Below are 19,522 nucleotides of genomic sequence, written 5' to 3' on the forward strand. Positions count from 1 at the left end.
CTTTTTTGTAAACAGCCAGCATAATCTTCTTATCTTTGCAGAGTGTTCCTACGGGCCATCAGTCAGTATGCAGCCGTGTTGAACAAGAAGTTTCTGGATCAAACCAACTTCGAGCTACAGGTAGGAACTGAACCATTGAATAAATATCTTGATATCAGCACTTCACATCTCAAGATAATGTTTTTTGTAGACAAGGCAGCACTGACATTTTAAGCACTATTACCCAACAGTTTTAGGAATAATTTTGTGGCATTTTTCTTATAGCCTGTAGTTTTATCTTGGGGCTGTTGGAGATGCCGCATTGTTGGATTTTCTGAATTGGAAAAAGATCACTGAAGGCAGCAGACATAAGAAAATAAATAAATAAAAATTGTGAAGAGGGAACATCAATTACCCTGTAATGGCCAGCAATTTTATGTGCATTTCTGAATATTTTAACCTGCTCACCCTGGAATTGAACAGCTTTTTCTACTTGTTTTTTAAATGTCTGAAATGTGGAAAAATGTTAATGTTGTCAACAACTGAACTGCTTGGTCATTGTAACAGTCTTTTTCTACCGTTAATTGCATACAGCATTTGGAGCCGGAGGCCTCTTTATGGTTTAAGGAAAAAGCTGTGGGGTTTTCTCCATAGCTTAATGCACATGGGTTGGGCAAAGAGAATTTAGAAATTATCAACATCATGAAGAGTTGTGTTTTATACTCATGCATGGGCTGGCAGTAAAAAAAAAAAAAAAAGCCAGACACCATTGCACTTTAGCTTCTGTCATTGTCTGATGTAGTGTGTTCTCTAGACGATGTTGGCCTAAATCAGCGCCCTCTTCGTCCACTTGGACAGATTCCATCTCATCATTACATTGCAGTGTAATGAAACTGCAATGCTTTCCTGCTCACGTAGCATAGTACTGGATAAGACTGTTGTTAGAGCTATTTCTTAAAAATGTCCAAACTTTGTAATATATTGTATTATTTATTTAATCCAGTCTGTTACTGTTATTGTTTTGGAACAACTGTAACCAGACATTCTGAACTATTCTTTTGCTGCAATCTTCCTGTCTTTCCGTCTGTGTCTGGGTCAGCTGTGGAACAACTACTTTCATCTGGCTGTGGCCTTCCTTACCCAGGAGTCATTGCAGCTAGAGAACTTTTCAAGTGACAAAAGAGCTAAGATCTTCCACAGGTGAGAATGAACACTCTCAAAAAAACACGATGCCCTAATTTCCCACCAGCACAGCTCGAGTTCCCTCCCCAGCATGACCATGACAAGACTATGTATAATTCATCAGATAAACTATTTTCACACCCAGATATTGTCCAGTGTTGAACTCTCTCGCATGCAGTGCACAACAGGGCATTTTACACCGTGGTAAACCTGGCATTTCCCCTGACAGTTACCTAAGTTTTTATATTTAACTATGGGCTTAATTGACTTTATATTGGGGTAGCTGTTTGGTTTAAAGCCATTTCTGACCAATCTGAACATGTGCTTTCTCACATACATCCCAGCAGGGTGATATCTAAAAATGTTCCAGGTTGTAGTGCATGTGCAAACACGGCTTCCTGTGGTTCTGGCAGAGGCAGTACAGGCCTAATAAAGCTGTTTTAGTACTGCTGCTTTTGTCGACATTACCCAGCAGAGCTGTTTGCAAGAACACAAATGTTCAAATCAGTCACGTCGGACATTAGCTAGTGTTTACCCTTCCGGCCCCCCAAATACAGAGTCCCAAAAATCAGGTAACAGTTGTTGAATTCAGAGCGAGGCAGTGGGTGTCATTAGTCTTTGTCTCTTGCACACTGTACCTTGGCGACACCTTTGCCACCACAAAAAAAAGTATTTCTAATGGTAAGAACATGGTTATCCTGCTGTTGGCTGCTACATGAAAGAAAGAGCCGTTATGAACAACATCCAGACTAAATTATTCTTACATTGTCCATGTTGTAAAATTGCAAAACTTTCAAGGCTAGGAAGAGGCATATATTACATTCAAAATGTTCGATATTCAGGTCATCACTCTTCTGGGGGTTTTTTCATTTGTTGAAGACAGAAACTGAAGGCGAAATAAAATTGTCTTATTATACCGCCCATAATTTTTAAATAGCTGAACGTTTAAATCCTTGAAATTTAGACCTTTTTACTGCTTCTAAAATCTACTTAATTGTGCTTTCAGCTATAAATTCAGGGAGCTATTCATTTCGTGTTCATCCGGCTCCCTTTATCCACAAAGAGCCATTCATCTACATTAGTGTTTCTCAGAAACTGTGATAATGCATCCAAATGTGTAAATGTTTTCTGGGCAGACATAGCGCATATTGGCTCTCATCTTCATTTTGAGGAGCTTTTGACACTGAAATATACATCACGCTGGCTCACGCCCGACAGGCAGACTGCTCGTTTGTCAGTGCTTTATTATTGGCCGCGGTGAACTCACAATAGATAATAAACAATGTTCTATGCAGCACAACAGCCAAACACAATGCAAGATCCAAGCCACCCCCACCAAGTCTTTTTCGATTTGTTCTAAGCAAAAAAACAGGAATATTATCGGGATTGTCATTTTTTTCCCACAGTCTTTACAACTCTACCTGCACACTCTCTTTCTCCACCGTCCCTCCACCTACTGCTCAATTTTTTTAGCCTCTACCTCTCTGCATCCAGTATCCTTGTCTGCTTGTGGCTGAATTGTAAGCTTTCCCTGCAATACCAATTATTGTGCCTTGCTCAGAAACAGAGAGCAGAGGGGTGAAATCAAAGATTTGTGAAGCACAGCTCTTTAGCACTTTGCATTGGCTTTTTTTTTGTCCCTGCATCACACATCTACTAGTGCTGTTTGTGAAGTTCTGCTCCATTACTGGAGCCTGTGTAATCCTAATGCCATTCTCACACTCAGACCACCGAGGCACAGATAACAAGCTTACATGTCTGCATGCCCTGAGTGGGAGGATAAATATATCTATGGCAGTCTGGGTCTTATTTTTCTTAGTTTCAACCATCATTCCCAATACCCATTGTAGTCATAGGCTGCTGATTATAAAAGATGGACGTAGCCACTGACGTCACCTTTGTGGATTCCTCTGTGGCTTTGGCTTGTTTTCAAGAACCCTGAGCAGTATTTGAGGGGAAACTGCATGGTGATACCATAGCAACTTGTCAGTCACAGACTTAAAACTACAAAATAAAAGCATAAACACATCAGAATAAATATTTACATAGTAAAAAGTGATAAATAAAGCAAGATTTGCGGTGATTTTCTAACAAATTTGCATACATTCTGACTTAACTGATAAAACCTCACAACTATAATAGAATCCTTTGGCAGAGAAAAATAATATTTAAGTTTTCTGTACAATAAAATATTGTTATTGACATTTTTTTAAACAATTTGCCACAATAAAACAGGGTGTTAATTATTTGTCTGACCTTAAAAATCCATTATAATCCTTGTTGATATTTGTTTATGTCTTAATAATGGCTATAATTGGCAGAAACTGTGCAATTAATTTTAACCATCATTTCCCCTTTACTTTGAAATATATGCACTTACGCAGAGAACATGGAGACACAGACACATGTACTCATAAATGAGCATGCAGCAATGTCATTGTCATAATAGCCACTTTTGAGTGATGAGGAGAAGGAGCATCGTATTGACAGGTTTTGTGAATATCTCACACTTCCTTTGCTTCAAGCTTTGATCACAGCTGAGCAGCCCTTATAGGGCTCTGCTTGTCAATCTGTTTTCTCTGTATTTTAGTCACAACCTCTACTGTTTTGTTTTTTTTCTTCTCTGCCTTGATGTTTGCCCTCTGACCCAATTACATTACACAACACAAACTACAAGGAGCCCCCAGTCACACACTACTGTCTCTCTCCAAATGTTTTATTCTTAGTTAACCTCTCCTACAGGTTTCTGCCCCTGGCTGACAGGTATATGTTGTAGGGTCTGACAGCTGACAGTCATAGCTGCCTGTCCGCTGCCTACAGGAGTGTGACAGAACAGCACCGTACATCTGTCTCAGCCGCAATGAGGACACGCTGCCTTCTGCACAGTCATCTGAACGCCCATATGTGGGAACAGAAACGCACTTCCTACGACTGATTCATGCAAGCCGTGAGCCGTCATACTCGCAGATATACACAGGACTATATTTCAGCCCCAACAAGATGCAAAAACAGTCAAACATGTAATACCTGATACATAAAAATGCAAATTGATTTATTTTTATAACTTTGCCAAAAACTGTGAGGATTAATCCTCGGGCTCTACCATTTAACAAATAAGTATGGTAAATTGTTTTGACCCAAACCAGTGTGTAAAGAGGTGATGCAGCTGCTTTTTCAGGATTCTGTCAAAATACATTAGTGTGTACGGTTGGAAATTCAAAGGCTGTTTGGCAGTGAATATGTAGGCTTACATCAAGTCAGCAAATAGTGGCAAGCTCCAGATGGTTTTCTTTTTGCTAGCTGTGGTTGATCCAAAATGCACAGAAAAGCTGGAGGTCTGAAACAAAAAGTTTGTCCAAAGTCTGCTACTGCCACATCTACTACATCTAATAAAGATATATATTTAATATAAGAAAGAATCAGCAGTAAGTCAAATGTACATGTCACTGGGCTATGGGAGGAAGCTGGAGTAGCCACAGGAACCATTTACATGCACAGAGAACATGCAAACTCCACTTAGATGGAACCCATATTCTACTTAGGCAAGGAGGGGTTTTGAGTTTATTTGAGACCTTTCAGCTATTTTTCAAATCTCACAATCTTGTTTCAGTCACGTCAATATATTTTTTTCTGTTTTATCCACATTCCCCAGGAGATCTGTAATTATCTGCAAGTGCTGTTTGACAATTAAATCTCGATTCTTGCTTAAATATAACACCCCCCAAAAAACAAAACAAAAACAAAACATGGCAGCGCAGCACAGGTTTTCATACCAACAATCAGAGCAGGGGTCAACCACGCAGGATTGTTAAGCAGACACTATGATGGTTTAGCATTGCATCCAAACAGAGCCGCGGTATATTAGTTACTTGTGTTGGTCTGAACGTTGTAGGGATGTCACCAGAATCCGTACTTAAGGTACCTTTTGATACCAAATTTGTGAAAATGCTGCAGGCCTTTTTTTTTTTTTTTTAAACCAGTTTCAGGATTGGCTTATTCTCCTATGAAATGTTCAGTCTGTCAAAGGAGCAAGAGCCATTCAGTTTGATTCAGGTGATCGGATTCAGAATACCCTTTCTGCCCTTCTGCCTGCTGTTTCCACTCTTGTTAGCGTCTCCATCATTCACGCTTTGTCTTTTCCTCTCTGTCCTTTTTACTTCACTATATGTCCTTTCTGTGACCTAAGGACAGTACGATAGGCAGCGAAGACGGGCACCAAACTGCCATGAAGATTGGTTCATGACCCAGACGTGGCAGAGCTGATCAGCTTATAAGCCCACAATACGCACAAGCTAGACAAAGAGTCAGGGCAAGAGCTCTCCTTCTAGCTTCTTCTGCAAATCTTTATTTTATGTAAGGGCTCTTGACACACAAAGTCGACCTAAAAATACTAGCACCAACAAAGATTGTTTGATCAAACACTTTCCCTTGTGTCATCATCCTTGGATTTTTTTTCCCCGTCTTCAAATATGTACAGAGAGCAGAAGACAGACTAACTTACTGTCAGCTTCTGTGTATGTTGCGAACTTGCATGGAAACATCTCATTAGGGTGTGTTTGTATTTCAAAGAACATTGTGGAACAACAAAACTAAACTAACTCACCATGATCCCAGATCAATGAATCTGTGTCATTATGAATTTCATTATGACAGTCTAATTTTATGCTTTTGAAGCGATTATCATTCAGACATAGATGAGAGAGATTGATTTATTCAGCTCCCTGCAGGAAGAGAGTGGGAAACTATTTACTATATATTTCAGATAAATTTATTTTGTGTTAAGCTAGGTCACTGCATAAACTATATGGACCTCGATCAGACCGAAAAGCCCTCATCAGGGCTATGAAGTACTTTTTTAACTTTGTCACAGCTGATGTTGAAAACTGTGACCTGGACACTTTAAAGAAGGCCTGTTTACTTCTGATTTTACTTTATTCACTTCTGCTTCATGATCTTTCTCTCAATTCAGTTCACATTTTCATACTACGGCAAACACTGACTTTGACTCAGGCGCAGGACGGCACAGATGAAACAGGACAGCTATTTAAATTTGGAGTATATTGCATTTTTTAGGCAGTTGAAATAGTCATAAAGAACTGTTTGTGTTTATACTGCGTATATCGAGTTTCTCATCTTCTGTGGATATTACAACAGCCAATGTGACATTTATACCTTGTTTGTGTTTCAGGTACCAGGACATGAGAAGACAGATTGGCTTTGAAATCAGGGATATGTGGTACAATCTAGGTAACTAAGCTCATTCCATGTGTCGCTATCGATGTTTCACTTTCAACTGATAAAATCCCTTTTATGCATGAATTTACTTGTTGAAGCAGTGTTTTCTCAGTTTATCTTTATTATTATCTGCCAACCAAGTAACATGTCAATCCTGCAAGGTATATGTTAACAGTCGTGTGTTAATTAGTGTTATTTTGTGCAGTAAGAGAGAGACACGGCAGTCAGATCTCGGTGGAGTGAGATTGTTGTATACAGGGATTGGAGTGTTAAGATTTTGGCATTCATGTCTACCGTTTCATTGCAACCCACACCATCTGATCCTCTAATTAGAGCTTTCCACTAGATTAGATTGATTCATTTTCTGGCCTTATTATACCCATTGCTTTTTTTTTTTTTAACCAAGGTGTTTGGTTTTCACTTATTTACTGCTTGACTGATGTGATGAGAGGAGATTTGCTAAACATCAGAAGACACATTTCCTTATTGTTTGAAACTGCAACTGTTAAATCTGGATTAAGGATTATCTATGCCTTGTTACCTCACTTATGCTATTTGTTCTGTCAAATTTAAATTCTGCAAATGAGCTGTGCAGTTAGGTTGCACTTACATGTTCTGTTCTCTCTCTCTCTTTTTTTTTTTTTTTTTCATCTCAAAGGGCCCCACAAGATAAAATTCATTCCGGAGATGGTGGGTCCTATCCTGGAGATGACACTAGTTCCTGAGATCGAGCTGCGAAAGGCCACCATCCCCATCTTCTTTGACATGATGCAATGCGAGTTCCACTTCACAATGCATTTCCAACGGGTGTGTCATTTAAAACATGAACTACAGCTCATCTTTACTTAAAAAAAAAAAGATTATATGTAAGATGAAAATGAATATACATGTTCATTGGCCAATTTATTAAGTACATCTTTCTACTACCTAGTTGGACCTGTCGTCTTAAGCCTCCAGATTAAAGATGCTGGAAACGTTCTTTAAAGATTTGTTCTTTAAACGGCATTTTCACCCAGAGAAGTGGCACTCACTGGCAATTTTGAAATACCCTAGAGATGGTCTTGACTGTGTCTACAGTCCTAAATGCATGGAGTTATTGCCAGCTGTTGCAACTGGCTGATTACATATTTGCATCAACAATCATTTGAACAGGTGTCCCTAATAACTTGGCCCGTGAGTGTGTATATGCAGTGCATAGTGCGTATAATCAGCTATGTCATAGAAGACACCTACACATGTATATATGGGAAAAAGAAACTTTTTATTTTTATTTTTTTAATTATCGCACCTATTGATGTTGGCTTTCTTTCTTATTTTTAGTACATATTACAAGATATTTTCTGGATGCTCTTAGTTTTTCATCTTTTACTAATATTAATATTGTAGATGATAAAATCTTCAAATTCATTGGACAGGTACATGAAGAAATATTATTTTAATTTATGAAGTATTCACTCACTGGTGCACACCTCCCAACTTTAGTTCGGAAAGATGTAACTGAGTTTCTTGCTTATTGGAAACAAGGTTTTAGATGAAGCGAAACAATAAAGGAATACAAAGGTAGAACACAAGTAAGGAAGAAGTTTTGTAGCCCACAGCTTACTTGTAATTCTGCAAATCTCATTTTGTTGTGCTGCGATTATCAACAGCCATGGTAAGTGGAACTTAATGGTATGCCTCGTTACAATCCAAAATTAAGCCTTTCTGCATGAGGAAATCCATTTGGTTACAGCTGTTCTGTCATAAAATTTCACAGGCTGTTTTCAGCTTTGGGATGTTTTCTGAGAGCTGCCGAAATACGTGATGTGTACTTCACTTCTATCATAGTAAAGAAACACAGCACTTTCCAAATGTCTCTTTGCTCGCCATTGTAGTCTTGTGAAAACCAAAGCACTCCAATATCATTTTTACTGGTTGCACAGCCGTGTCCTTTTATAGTGAAAGTGTGCAAAGCTTTTATATCTTCTGTCTGGATCAGGATCATTTTGGGCGATTGCTACTTTCCTATCATTTTCAATGAATTGTGATCAGTAACGTTTTGATTACAATTGTGAGAACTAGTATATTTCCTGTACTAGTTCTCTCTCTTTCTCTGTGTGTTATAAGTCCTTGGCTTTCCAGAAAACAGCATTCATATCTTTTTCTACTTTGCTGCACTTTTTTTTTTTCCTTTACTCGTGTCCAAGACACACGTAAATCAAAAAGTCAGTGAAAAAAGGTTTGTTTCAGCACAATGAAATTCACTTTTTTATACAGCTGCTACATACAAATATTGGAAAAATAGATCCATGCATCACTGTCAGCAGATACAACAACTAAAGAGCAAAAAGTACAGGCAAGGTGTCTCATGATGCAACTTTCAGTTGTGTCCTAATAGAATTTCAACAGATAAAGAAAATCGGAACCGGCTCACAGCCAGTTCTGTTGCAAATAAGGGCCGATTTAAGTTGAAGCGTAAACCCTCACAGCTGGGTTTGTTGGAGAGAGAGAGAGCAACAGGGAGATGGCGTTAATGAATTGAAAAATTAGCTACACTGATTATTTACGCCTGCTCTGTCTAATTGCAGTTTGAGAACGAGATCATCACCAAGCTGGATCACGAGGTGGAAGGGGGCCGCGGAGACGAGCAGTACAAAGTTCTCTTTCAGAAAATGTAAGTGCTGATTAATGGGCAGGATTATGCCTGAGCCTCTCGCAAGTTAGATAATGCTAATTGCAACATAGCACTTCTCAAAATAATCACAGTGTGCTGATGATCACAGGACTTGCCATCGCAGCTTGCCTGCATAATGTCTGCTTTCGGAGCAGATGCTAACTCTGTTTTAATGTGTAAAATAGACAGCTTCAAAGACCAGCTGTCAAAGACCATCTTAATACATACTTCACATTTGTTTCTCTGTGTCCCCATCCAACCTCATGACACAAACACCAGCTTACTGGAGCATTGCAGGAAGCACAAGTACTTGGCCAGGACGGGTGAGAATTTCGTCACTCTGGTGGTGCGTCTGCTGGAGAGGCTGCTGGACTACAGGACCATCATGCATGACGAGAACAAGGAGAACCGCATGAGCTGCACTGTCAACGTGCTTGTAAGATCTCTGCTTTCAATCCTGAATGCGCATAAGCCGAGTGCTGGTGATACATGCATAATTAGATTTGAACCCCCTGCGTGAAATGATACACATGAAATGTATAAATAACAATACAGGTAATTGTTTGTGTTATCAGCGCCTGGTTGTCTGTCATAGGTTATTGTTGCCGGTAAAAAACACCGTAATGATGTAGAATTACATACAGACGGCAGTAGCAGGCATCTCGACATGTCAGTGCATTAAAATGTTATCCCTGAGCTGTTCATCTAAACCACCCTGTTCTTTAAAGTGACATTTCATCTGGAAGCACCAAAATGTCACTTTTAGCTCACATGACTAGGCATATTGAAAAGACTACAGACATATGGCCTATATTTCATATTTTATCTGAGCGAGTCTGCACTTTAAATAACTTTGGTTTCACTGAGAATGTGACAGTGAATACGACAGTGCCAGTCAGTGTACTAGGTGCTTGGATGTGTGCCCGCTACAAGCCCTGATACTGTTGGGGTTTTTTTTTTTTTGGGGGGGTTGTTTTGTTTTTTTAATTTTTAAAATAATCCACCAGTAACTTCTTTTTAGATAGTTAAACAGAATGCAACCATAGTTCTCAGTGGAAATCTGCTATGTCTTTTAAGCCCGTTTTAATGCTTTGTCTTTCTCCACAATGTAGAACTTTTACAAGGAAATAGACAGAGAGGAAATGTACATCAGGTAAGCTTCTGCGTGTTAACCATTTGTTATATTTGAAGCGTTTTTGTCCCTGTGAGGCATTTTAAACACTACAACATAGATGTAATAAGGAGTCTTAGTTGAGCTACATTTTTGCCTCCCAAAGATTAAATAAAGTAGGTCTCCAGAGACCCAGAATAAAATATTTGATTTTGATAAAATATGTTTCCCAGTCTGCAATCTTACCTGTCAGTTTTCCATCTATTTTTCAAGCGGTATTTGAACTAGAAGAGCCTGTTAAGACACATCCGTCTGGCAGAGTTAACCCTCTGTCTGTTAAAGTGTGAAACCCCCCCCCTGTCATGACCCATAAATCATTGCTTTTTTCACTGCCAGGTACCTTTACAAGCTGTGTGACCTCCATAAAGAGTGCGACAACTACACTGAGGCTGCTTATACTCTGCTTCTGCACGCAAAACTGCTTAAGGTACCCATGCACAAGGCCAACAAAAAATAAATGTTAACGTGCATTCTCTAAAATATCTGAAGCTGCACACAGAAACACTGAACCACTCTTAAGCTGCTGTCAGGCAGATGTTAAACGTAGGGTTAACGTGTCAAGCAAATGACTTGATTGGGCTGTATCCCTTTAATTCCAATGTGGCACATGCGACACCTTTTAAGGAGGCAAATTTGCACAGCAGCCTTTTATTTGCACAGCCAGTGCAAGTCACAGCTAGTATCTGATCTTTAATTGAAAAGAAAAACCTGCTCATGTTCTAAAACAGAGACAAAGGTAGCTTCAACCACCCTGGATACTTGAAGATAAATGTGTACTTTGGCGATCATCATCACCTCAAGCATCAGTGCAAGGCATCCCTACTTAAAGGTGCAAAAAGGGCATCTTTCTGACACAACTTAAATTGAGCACATAAATATTTATAGATTATCAAGAAGCATTTCTTTTATGTTAGTACCTTTTTGTTAGTAGTCATGCTCATAGCCTTGAAAGTTTCTATCTCCTGCCAAAAATACACCGCATCCACTTGCAAAACTCCTCATACAAAGAACTGCAGCGTCTATTCCCAGCTGGGGTTTGGTACACCCTAAATTTGAAGTTGTTCCTCTCTGCCTTTTATCCAAAATGGATGCATCCAACATCTCATCTGTTTTTGCATAAATAGCTGGCTGCTTCAGTCTTTGTGCAGGTCTCGTCAGGGAAGAGGAGGCTGTGACTAAATCACATTTTCCTCACTCGGGAGTCACAGTAGCATCTGTAGCATGAGTTCTATGTTTTATTATTATTATTGTTATGATTCTGCTCATCTACAAGTGACTGATCTTTATTCACGTCGAGGCCTGTGTAGACAAGAATGAATGAGAGGGAATGCCATCCATCCATCCATTTTCTTAACCCCTTATCCCATTTGTAATTGTCTGGAAGAGGGAAGTCTATTCAATTTGTCATAGAGTGAGAGGCAAGGTACACCCTAGACAGGTCAACAGTCCATCGCAGGGCTAACACAACCATTCGCACACATTGATTCAGCAATTATCCTACCATGCACAGTTTTGGACTTCACGAGGAAGCTGGAGTACCTGGATGGAACCTTAACACGCAGAGGGAGAACTACAAAATTCCAGAGAAGGAATGATTTATATATAATTCTGTATCCTCCAGCATTTATAGAGTAAGACTGGCTATAATTAGTGTCCCAGTAGAGTACCTGCAGCAGTGTAATAACATTGATGAATTCACAACATTTTCTTCATAGTCAGAGATGTATCAGCACTTGGGTTTTGTCGATACGGGGTCACTGCTCGTCCATGAATTACCAGAGATCCTTTTTAACATATAAATGCAGTCCAGCACTAAAGGATCAATAACGTAAGCCAAGTCTTCCCAGAATCCTTCCTTATACCACAGCAACGTGGTGCAATTTATTTTTCACCCATTGTCCGTGAAGGCTATGCAAATATTGAAGCTTTGCTATTCAAATGTGGCTATCACAATAACGGAAGAAAAAAAAACCTGGTCAGAGATCTTAACTCTTCAGGTTACTCACAACACCATAGAAACCAATTAAAATTGGCCAGTAATGAATCAGCCCTGACAGAATCATAGGATTACGCTTGCTGTACACAGAGGCCAATCAGATTGTCTGTCTTTCTGCCAAGATGCTATAGGCCGTCAGAAACCTTATTAGTCTCTATAGTGTGTCAACAATAAGAACAAAAGATTCTTTCATTGTTTAAAAATGAAAAAGCTTTTCTACTAAACAAGATTAAGTAAGTGTGTGACTCAGTTGTATCTAGTGTTTACACTGGTAGTAAAAGCCCAGCTTCTCTCTACCCTTGGAAACTCCTGGTGCACTAATCTGTAGATTCTCATTCTAAATGCTTTTTATGGGGGGGGGGGGGTTGATATGCTTTTTCTTATCTAGGTTTTAGATATTGAGGTCAGCATATGTTCAAGTTGAACCTATGAGGCAAAAGCTCAGGCTTCTAAGAACTCTGTTTCAGACACACGCTGTTGTGCTGAACATCTCTAACATGGTTCTGCCAGGCACCGGCTGTGAGCACAGCTCCCCCTCCCACATCATGTTCAAAAGTTCTGTTGGTGAGGTACAACTACTCAGAAGACATTTGGCTTCAATGCAGAAGGAAAAGCACTAAAACGGCTGCAGCTAAGGGGCAGCACCGAGGCCCAGTATAAGATAGAGAGGGTTATTCTGAACTGCGAGTCATGCAACTCTGCTTCAGTTGCTTTGTGTGACTCAGTAAATATGGATCTCCGAATGTGCTTATAGTTCCCCTTTAACACTAAGCATTAGCCACAGGAATGCTACACTTTGCACTGATGCCATCAATGATTCATTCAGTATATACTGATATGGGTTTCTTGCAGAGTTGTTTCCATCTTGCATTGTCAAAGTACAGAGCAGCTTATAAAAAGGACCACACATCACTCTAACCCATTTACACTGGATATAAGTCAGCAATTGATTTCTTGTCACTTTTCCTTTTTACTCTGTATCGTATTGTACAGTGTTGACCCCAGTGCTAACGTGTTTTCTGTAGTGGTCAGATGAGGCATGTGCAGCCCACCTGACACAGAGAGATGGCTACCAGGCCACCACTCAAGGACAGCTTAAGGACCATCTCTACCAGGAGATTATTAATTACTTCGACAAGGGCAAGGTAAGGCATCCATACACAGTTACTCACACTCATAAGCATAAGTGGACATAATGATTTTTCCTCGACTCCTGAGATGCTATTTTTAGATGTTGTCGTCTCAGCTAAATAGCCTTCCTGGCTTGAAAAGGCAGGTTTTTAAGACTGAATGGAAGTTTAATGTGCTGTTTCTGCAGAACAGGCACTGATACAGTGATAATCCCCTGTTTTTAGTTTCTGCTCTTATGGATGAAGGCATGTATCCGAGCACACAATGTAGCTCTTACACGTTCCATTTAAAACCTCTTTTCTTTTATATTTCTCTTCACTGTTCCCTTTTCTCCTTTTCCCTCATAGCATGTCAGGGACTTGAATGCCATCTCGTCTGCCTTAGCCAGAAAAATCTTCCAGCTTCATAGGACCAGAGCTGCTGTGTTATTTTGGTGTATTGCCTGTTATTTGTTCCAAAGGAGAAAAGTGTTTTTCAACCTGCAAGCTAAGCCTGGAACTGAATCCGTAGGACTGAAGCCACAGCTTCTCAAAGATGATGTCCCAAAGCTTTGCATGTGTCATGAGTGTTGGGGTGCAGTCGCCACTTTTGGTTCTGCAGCCAGCTGTCACTCAGCAAGATGTGGCTAGGGAGACAACAGTTTGAAAGAGCTGTGGACAAACATGCGCATACAAACCCACCAGAGTGATCAGTAAGTGTTACAGTGGCTGTAAGAATACATCAGCACTCCAGAGAGAGTGGAGTTTAAACTGAGGACAGTACCATGGGTGTCAGATGTGTCATCTAGAAAGCAGTACCAGATGGTGTTGCCACCACCGCTCTCACTGATGGGAGGCTAATGTGAATAGCAGTCTGGACTTGGTCCACCTCCAGGCTGCCCTATATCAGTTCAGTCCAATCTAGTCTGTCAGGAACCCACTTAGAAGCTTTTCAACATGTTTGATTGGTTCACATGTACCTGTGACACAGTTCACTGTACTGAGTCAAGGAAACATGCATGATGACACATTTTCTGCTTCTAAGGACAGGTTCTGGATTTTCATTTCAGAGAAATGGGGGGGAAAGTGACAAGTTGAAGGGATTAATTTATTTTAGAAGGACCGTAATACCTTTGTCTGGGAAAGAGTAGCCGGTACCGAATGAATGCTTGATTTTTATTTATTTTATCTTATTTTTCTCACTATTTATGTATCATTTAGATGTGGGAGGAGGCAATCATTTTGGGAAAGGAGCTGGCTGAGCAGTACGAGAATGAAATGTTTGATTTTGAACAACTCAGTGCATCCTTGGTAAGTAATGTTATGTTGTTAGTTAGCTTTACTCTCAAGTTGCAAACTGCAACATTATTAGGAGATTATACTGACCTTATGCATATGCATGTTTAATGGATTTAATCAATTTTAGGGAAAGTGACAAAAAGATCAAAATGCCCTACAGAGTGCTTTTTAAAAAAACCCCATTTAAATCTGGAGCATCAGGAATGTTGATATTCAAGACCTGCAGCCCGTGTCTGGAAGTACAAAGACATGACAACTACAGACAAGAAGGGGCACTAAAAACTTGGGTTAACCCTTTATTGCACAAGTATCATACAAACCCTTTGGAGTTATTTTGCAATTTTAGGTGGAAGATTATAAAATTATTCTGATGTTTAAAAAAGGAAGGGTTAATATTTTGGAAAGGCCAAACCTTTTATTTTCCTTTTGTGTTACCAATTTTTATAGCAAAGAAAGTTAAATATTCAAGTTTGAGATTTTGAATTCTTTTGGACTGATTGTCTAATAACTGTGCACACTGTGTATAATGACTATAGTTACTCATATATCACAGATACATACAGGTGATGTAAATATTACTGTAGTATGTCTAATTTGTAATCTCTTGAGACTAAAAAAGGATAAGGGAGAAATTTACCACTAGTTTGAGATAAAACACAACTGCATCTGTAAAATATGCAAGGAAAATGCATGTGCGTGCTGTCCCTGCGTCTAAAATTTATCTTTGATTCTCTCAACAGCGGAAACAGGCGCAGTTCTATGAGAATATAGTGAAGGTCATCCGGCCTAAACCAGACTACTTTGCTGTAGGCTATTATGGCACCGGGTTCCCCTCCTTCCTACGTGTGAGTATATACACTGACATACTCAAGGCGGATAAGCACAATGTGGGTGAGCCACTTGTCAAAAAAAGATGATCAATAGATTTAATAGATTTACCGGTGCCTGCTTGGTTCTCAGCCTCAGCATTCAATACATACGTGCTTCACACATATCTCTCCCATGAATATTGTTTTGTTGTGGCGAGGCTCACTTGTTCAAAGCCCCACCTAGTCTGGCTTTAACTTACTCACTCACTGAGACAAACTCTGAATCATAGGCAGCTGCTCCATGTGTGGGTTGCGGAGTAGATCAGAATTATGCGCTGAGTGGATCCCCTTCAGTGTGGGAAAATGGAACGTTTCTCTTGGAAAAAGGCAGACAGCTAAGAAAGATACAAAAGCAAGAATGAATGAATACATCAGTTTCTATCCCCCACTTCTAGCATGTGTGCCTCGCTTTCATTCACCATGTATCACTTTTCCTCAGTGTTAAGAGACCTGTGTAAGTCACTGTGAGCCGGTCCACTCAAAATCTTTGCCTGCATTTGCAGTTGCCAGGAGTAGTTGTAAAAACTGCAGAGCTTTGAAGAACAGCCAAAAAAAAATCTTGTCTGTAGTAAAAGACTGATCAGACGGCAAGCAAAGCACTTAAGTCCATTTGCCAAACTACAGCTGGACACCATTTTTCCAACAGCACGAGCATCACAGTGTCGGGAAGATGGTGTTCCGGTGAAGTTCCGCTCAAGGTGTCCCATCACCACCTGCACAACAAAACCATGTACCCAGCACAGAGTGAAAAAGGCTGTCTGGTCCCATTGTAAATTGCTTTCAGTTGCTGAATCACAGGTTACATTCCCCTTACGTTCAGCTCTAAGCTTGTTTAAGCAGATGGAGCTGCAAATGTTCTTTAAAGTGGTGGCACCACAATGAGAGACACTGATTTCTAAAATGACCACCAGAACTGAACACTGATTTTTCTGAGCTGATGGAAAATCCGCCGCCTATTTATAACATCTACCAAGTAAAGCAGGCTGCTTAACCTGAATTGATCTCTTTTTCCTCTGTAAATGTCCCGGCTGGCCTTGTGCCAATCTGATCACGGCATATCAGAGATTAAATACGTGTTTAATTGGTGTTTGATATCTCAGCACAGTGTCTGAGGTGCTGCTGGGTGCATATCTGCCCTCTATTTCATTTCACTTGCTCAATGATGTGTTTTGTCTTTTTTTTCTTCTTCTTCATTTTAAATATAATCTATATTAGATCATTTTTTCTGTGTTGCTGTGTCACAGTAAGCTTAATGTTAGGCCTGAGATTTTTTTTTTTTTTTGCAAGAAGAAAAGTAACAGTGCTGATTAAATTTGCTTTTAATGTATGACCTGTTATGGCTGTTTTTCAGACTGTCATCTGGCATCTTACTGAAGGACATTTTATTGTACAATCAGCCACTAAATGGCCTAAAAGTCCTCGTGGAATAAGATGATATAAAACTCTAGTTTTAAGAACTGTGATCCCCGATCATACTCTTTTCATTCTATTATGAAGAACAGCCATTTCTCAAGGGCTTTGGCTACTTTCCGATCTCCGCAGCCCCCCCGTCTAACCCCTTTCATCTGGTAGGGCAGAAACTCCATTATAGACAGGGCAAGCTGCACTGGCCTAATCTAACAGGCTCTTTAAAGAACCTTTGAGGATAGCTTGGAGCTCTTATTTCTTTCTCTGTTTTATTCTTTTTTCATGTTTGCCCTTACCTGAAATAACCAGAGATGGTATAAAAACCAACACTTAATTTACATTTGTATTCTTCCATCTTTTTAAAAAAAAAAAAAAAAGGTGGAGCATTCTTTGTACTACATTAGATGCAAAAGAGTTTACAAGCTGGTCATGGTTACTAGTCCACTGTCGTTAATTTTTTTTTACTTGTTAAACATCAAAAAGCCAAAGATTTATGACATTTTAAATGTTGTTATGGCGTTGACATTGTTCTCTTATAAGGGCCCATCCTGAAATACTTAATAATTATATTAAAGGATTTCTGTGTAGGTATATTGGAAATTTGATGAGGTTTACTAATGGATTGTTACGGTCGCTGACCTCTAGTGGCTCTCCCTCTGTAGAAGAGTTGTTTTTCTCCTTTTCTTGTGTTGCAGGTCTGCCTCATGAGCCGCAGCTGAGGTGTGTTCCAGCTCGTCAGCCACGGCATATAGTCTGCCATCCTAAACTGCCACACCCCCTGCCATTTTCCCCATGTTTGCCAGAGTTGTGAGCTGTAGAGTTTTGGGCAGCGGGCCTTAGTGTGTATGTGTGTGAGAACTTACCCTCTGTGAACTTTGGTTTTTCTTTCTTTTATTGTAAGCAAAGGTGTACCCTTATTGTGCTAATTAGTTTGTCATTGTGGAAGCAGGTAGGGGTTCTCTGCCATTTTTGTTTCAACTGTTTTCTCCTGGTTTGGTTAGACAAGGAGCTCAGCCATTGTTTTGGTTAGTGAGTACTTGGTTTTGATTTCTAGCTAAAGTGGGGTGTTTTGTTTATTGTTTTGGCCTTGGAGACCCTGAAGAAAAGAGCTTCCCTGTGCTTGTTTTACTGTAGTAGTTTTAGGCAATAAATCTTGTATACTGACATCTATTTCTCCAGTATAAATACAGTTATAGAAGAAGGCTTTCTCTATTGTTTGGCAAGATAGCTTCAAAATTATATCCCAATATGTTGAGGAAATGAGCAATAATGATTTTTATGTCAATATAGAAAAGAATACTGATCAAAAATAGATGAGTGCACCTTGCAGGCGAGAGCATTTATTAGTGCACACAAAATAAATGCAATTTTCTATCCGTCTTTCCCAATGAGCTACTGTCACTGATGACAGACTGCCTAATTTGAATTGTGAATCTAATACCATAAGGTGCCAGCAGCAGAAGCATTATAGTGCAAAAGTAGGGACATAATATATGGAGTGACACAACATAAGCCAAATGTAACCACAATGTATTTTGTACCCAGAATGTTGTATTTTGGGTCAACTTTTTTAACTGTTTCCTTTGGGAACCCTGGCAAGATACTAACCATGAGTTACTCTCCATTGGATCCATCGGAGTGTGATTGTTAGCCAGAAAGCACTTAAGCATAGAAAAATGTGATTGTACGAATAGGTGTGAATAGGTGAATAAGACATGTTGTGTAAAGCGCTTTGAGTGTTCACGTAGAGTACAAAACTCTCAAATGGAGCGCAGCTAGCAAGACTTGTTTACTCTTGGGTCATACACCACCAGTTGTTTGTATTCCTTCTTCCCCACTTAATAGCCTGGTTGCGGTAAAACAAGTTTGTTGTTTCCAAGCAACACTTTTTTGGATATATTTGGCAGAGTTGGATGTTGTTGAAGGAGCTGCTTTGTTGGGTATTAAATTGTCATCAGCAGCTGAGACTGCTTTCACTCTCAGACATGCCTGGGCTTGTCTCATTGGAGTTCTGGACAAGGAACACAAACATATGGTGTTGCTATATGAATGATGATATGACACTTTGTCATGTGATAATTCATACTGGTGTTAATGTTGGACAATATGATAAGGAGGACCCCAAATTATCAGTCACGCCTTGTATTGCTTTTTGTTGCAGCACTGCAGTGTCCTCAGTAGAGATGGCACGATACCACTTTTTTATGTCCGATACCGATATCATAAATTTGGATATCTGCCGATACCGATATGAATCCGATATAGTGTTTTTTAATCAACAAAACTGTTTTTTAAAATATCTTGCTGCATTTTGTATAAGTTCATACTCAAGTTTAAAACAACAACTACACTAAAGCTATTCTGTTATACCTGTATACAAAAAAAATATTTCATAGTTCAGCAATACTGATCAATCTAATAAACTTAGACCTACACCATCCTCCCTATTCTGGTATTTTAAAGAGTACTTAGCGTAAATATTAAGCAACCTAACTAATAGGGTTCCAACTCCCAGCAACAACAAAAATAAATAAATAAAAAATAGGGAACCACCCCTCACGCTCCACCTCATGATGCTTAATCGACGTAATCAACCTTAATTTGATGCAGTGTTAAAAAAAA

The 19,522-nt window shown here is 39.5% G+C and overlaps 1 protein-coding gene across 2 annotated transcripts in view; it reads left to right on the top strand.

Annotated features, from left to right (window-relative positions):
* Positions 1–19,522, top strand: part of dock1 (dedicator of cytokinesis 1) — a 203,976-nt gene that overhangs the window by 157,001 nt on the left and 27,453 nt on the right. For both annotated transcript variants that reach the window (XM_086303948.1, XM_086303949.1), the window contains exons 30-40: positions 42–120; positions 1,079–1,179; positions 6,350–6,408; positions 7,055–7,203; positions 8,964–9,049; positions 9,329–9,485; positions 10,162–10,202; positions 10,557–10,647; positions 13,242–13,361; positions 14,547–14,636; positions 15,365–15,469. In XM_086303948.1, the coding sequence (XP_086160074.1) occupies positions 42–120; positions 1,079–1,179; positions 6,350–6,408; positions 7,055–7,203; positions 8,964–9,049; positions 9,329–9,485; positions 10,162–10,202; positions 10,557–10,647; positions 13,242–13,361; positions 14,547–14,636; positions 15,365–15,469 (1,078 nt within the window). The remainder of the gene's footprint in view (positions 1–41; positions 121–1,078; positions 1,180–6,349; positions 6,409–7,054; positions 7,204–8,963; positions 9,050–9,328; positions 9,486–10,161; positions 10,203–10,556; positions 10,648–13,241; positions 13,362–14,546; positions 14,637–15,364; positions 15,470–19,522) is intronic.

Source organism: Aulonocara sp. 'chitande type north' Nkhata Bay, linkage group LG8 (assembly GCF_057382095.1).
Source record: "Aulonocara sp. 'chitande type north' Nkhata Bay isolate Kocher_YH1m ecotype deep benthic linkage group LG8, A_spYH_male_GT1.1, whole genome shotgun sequence".
Taxonomy (NCBI): domain Eukaryota; kingdom Metazoa; phylum Chordata; class Actinopteri; order Cichliformes; family Cichlidae; genus Aulonocara; species Aulonocara sp. 'chitande type north' Nkhata Bay.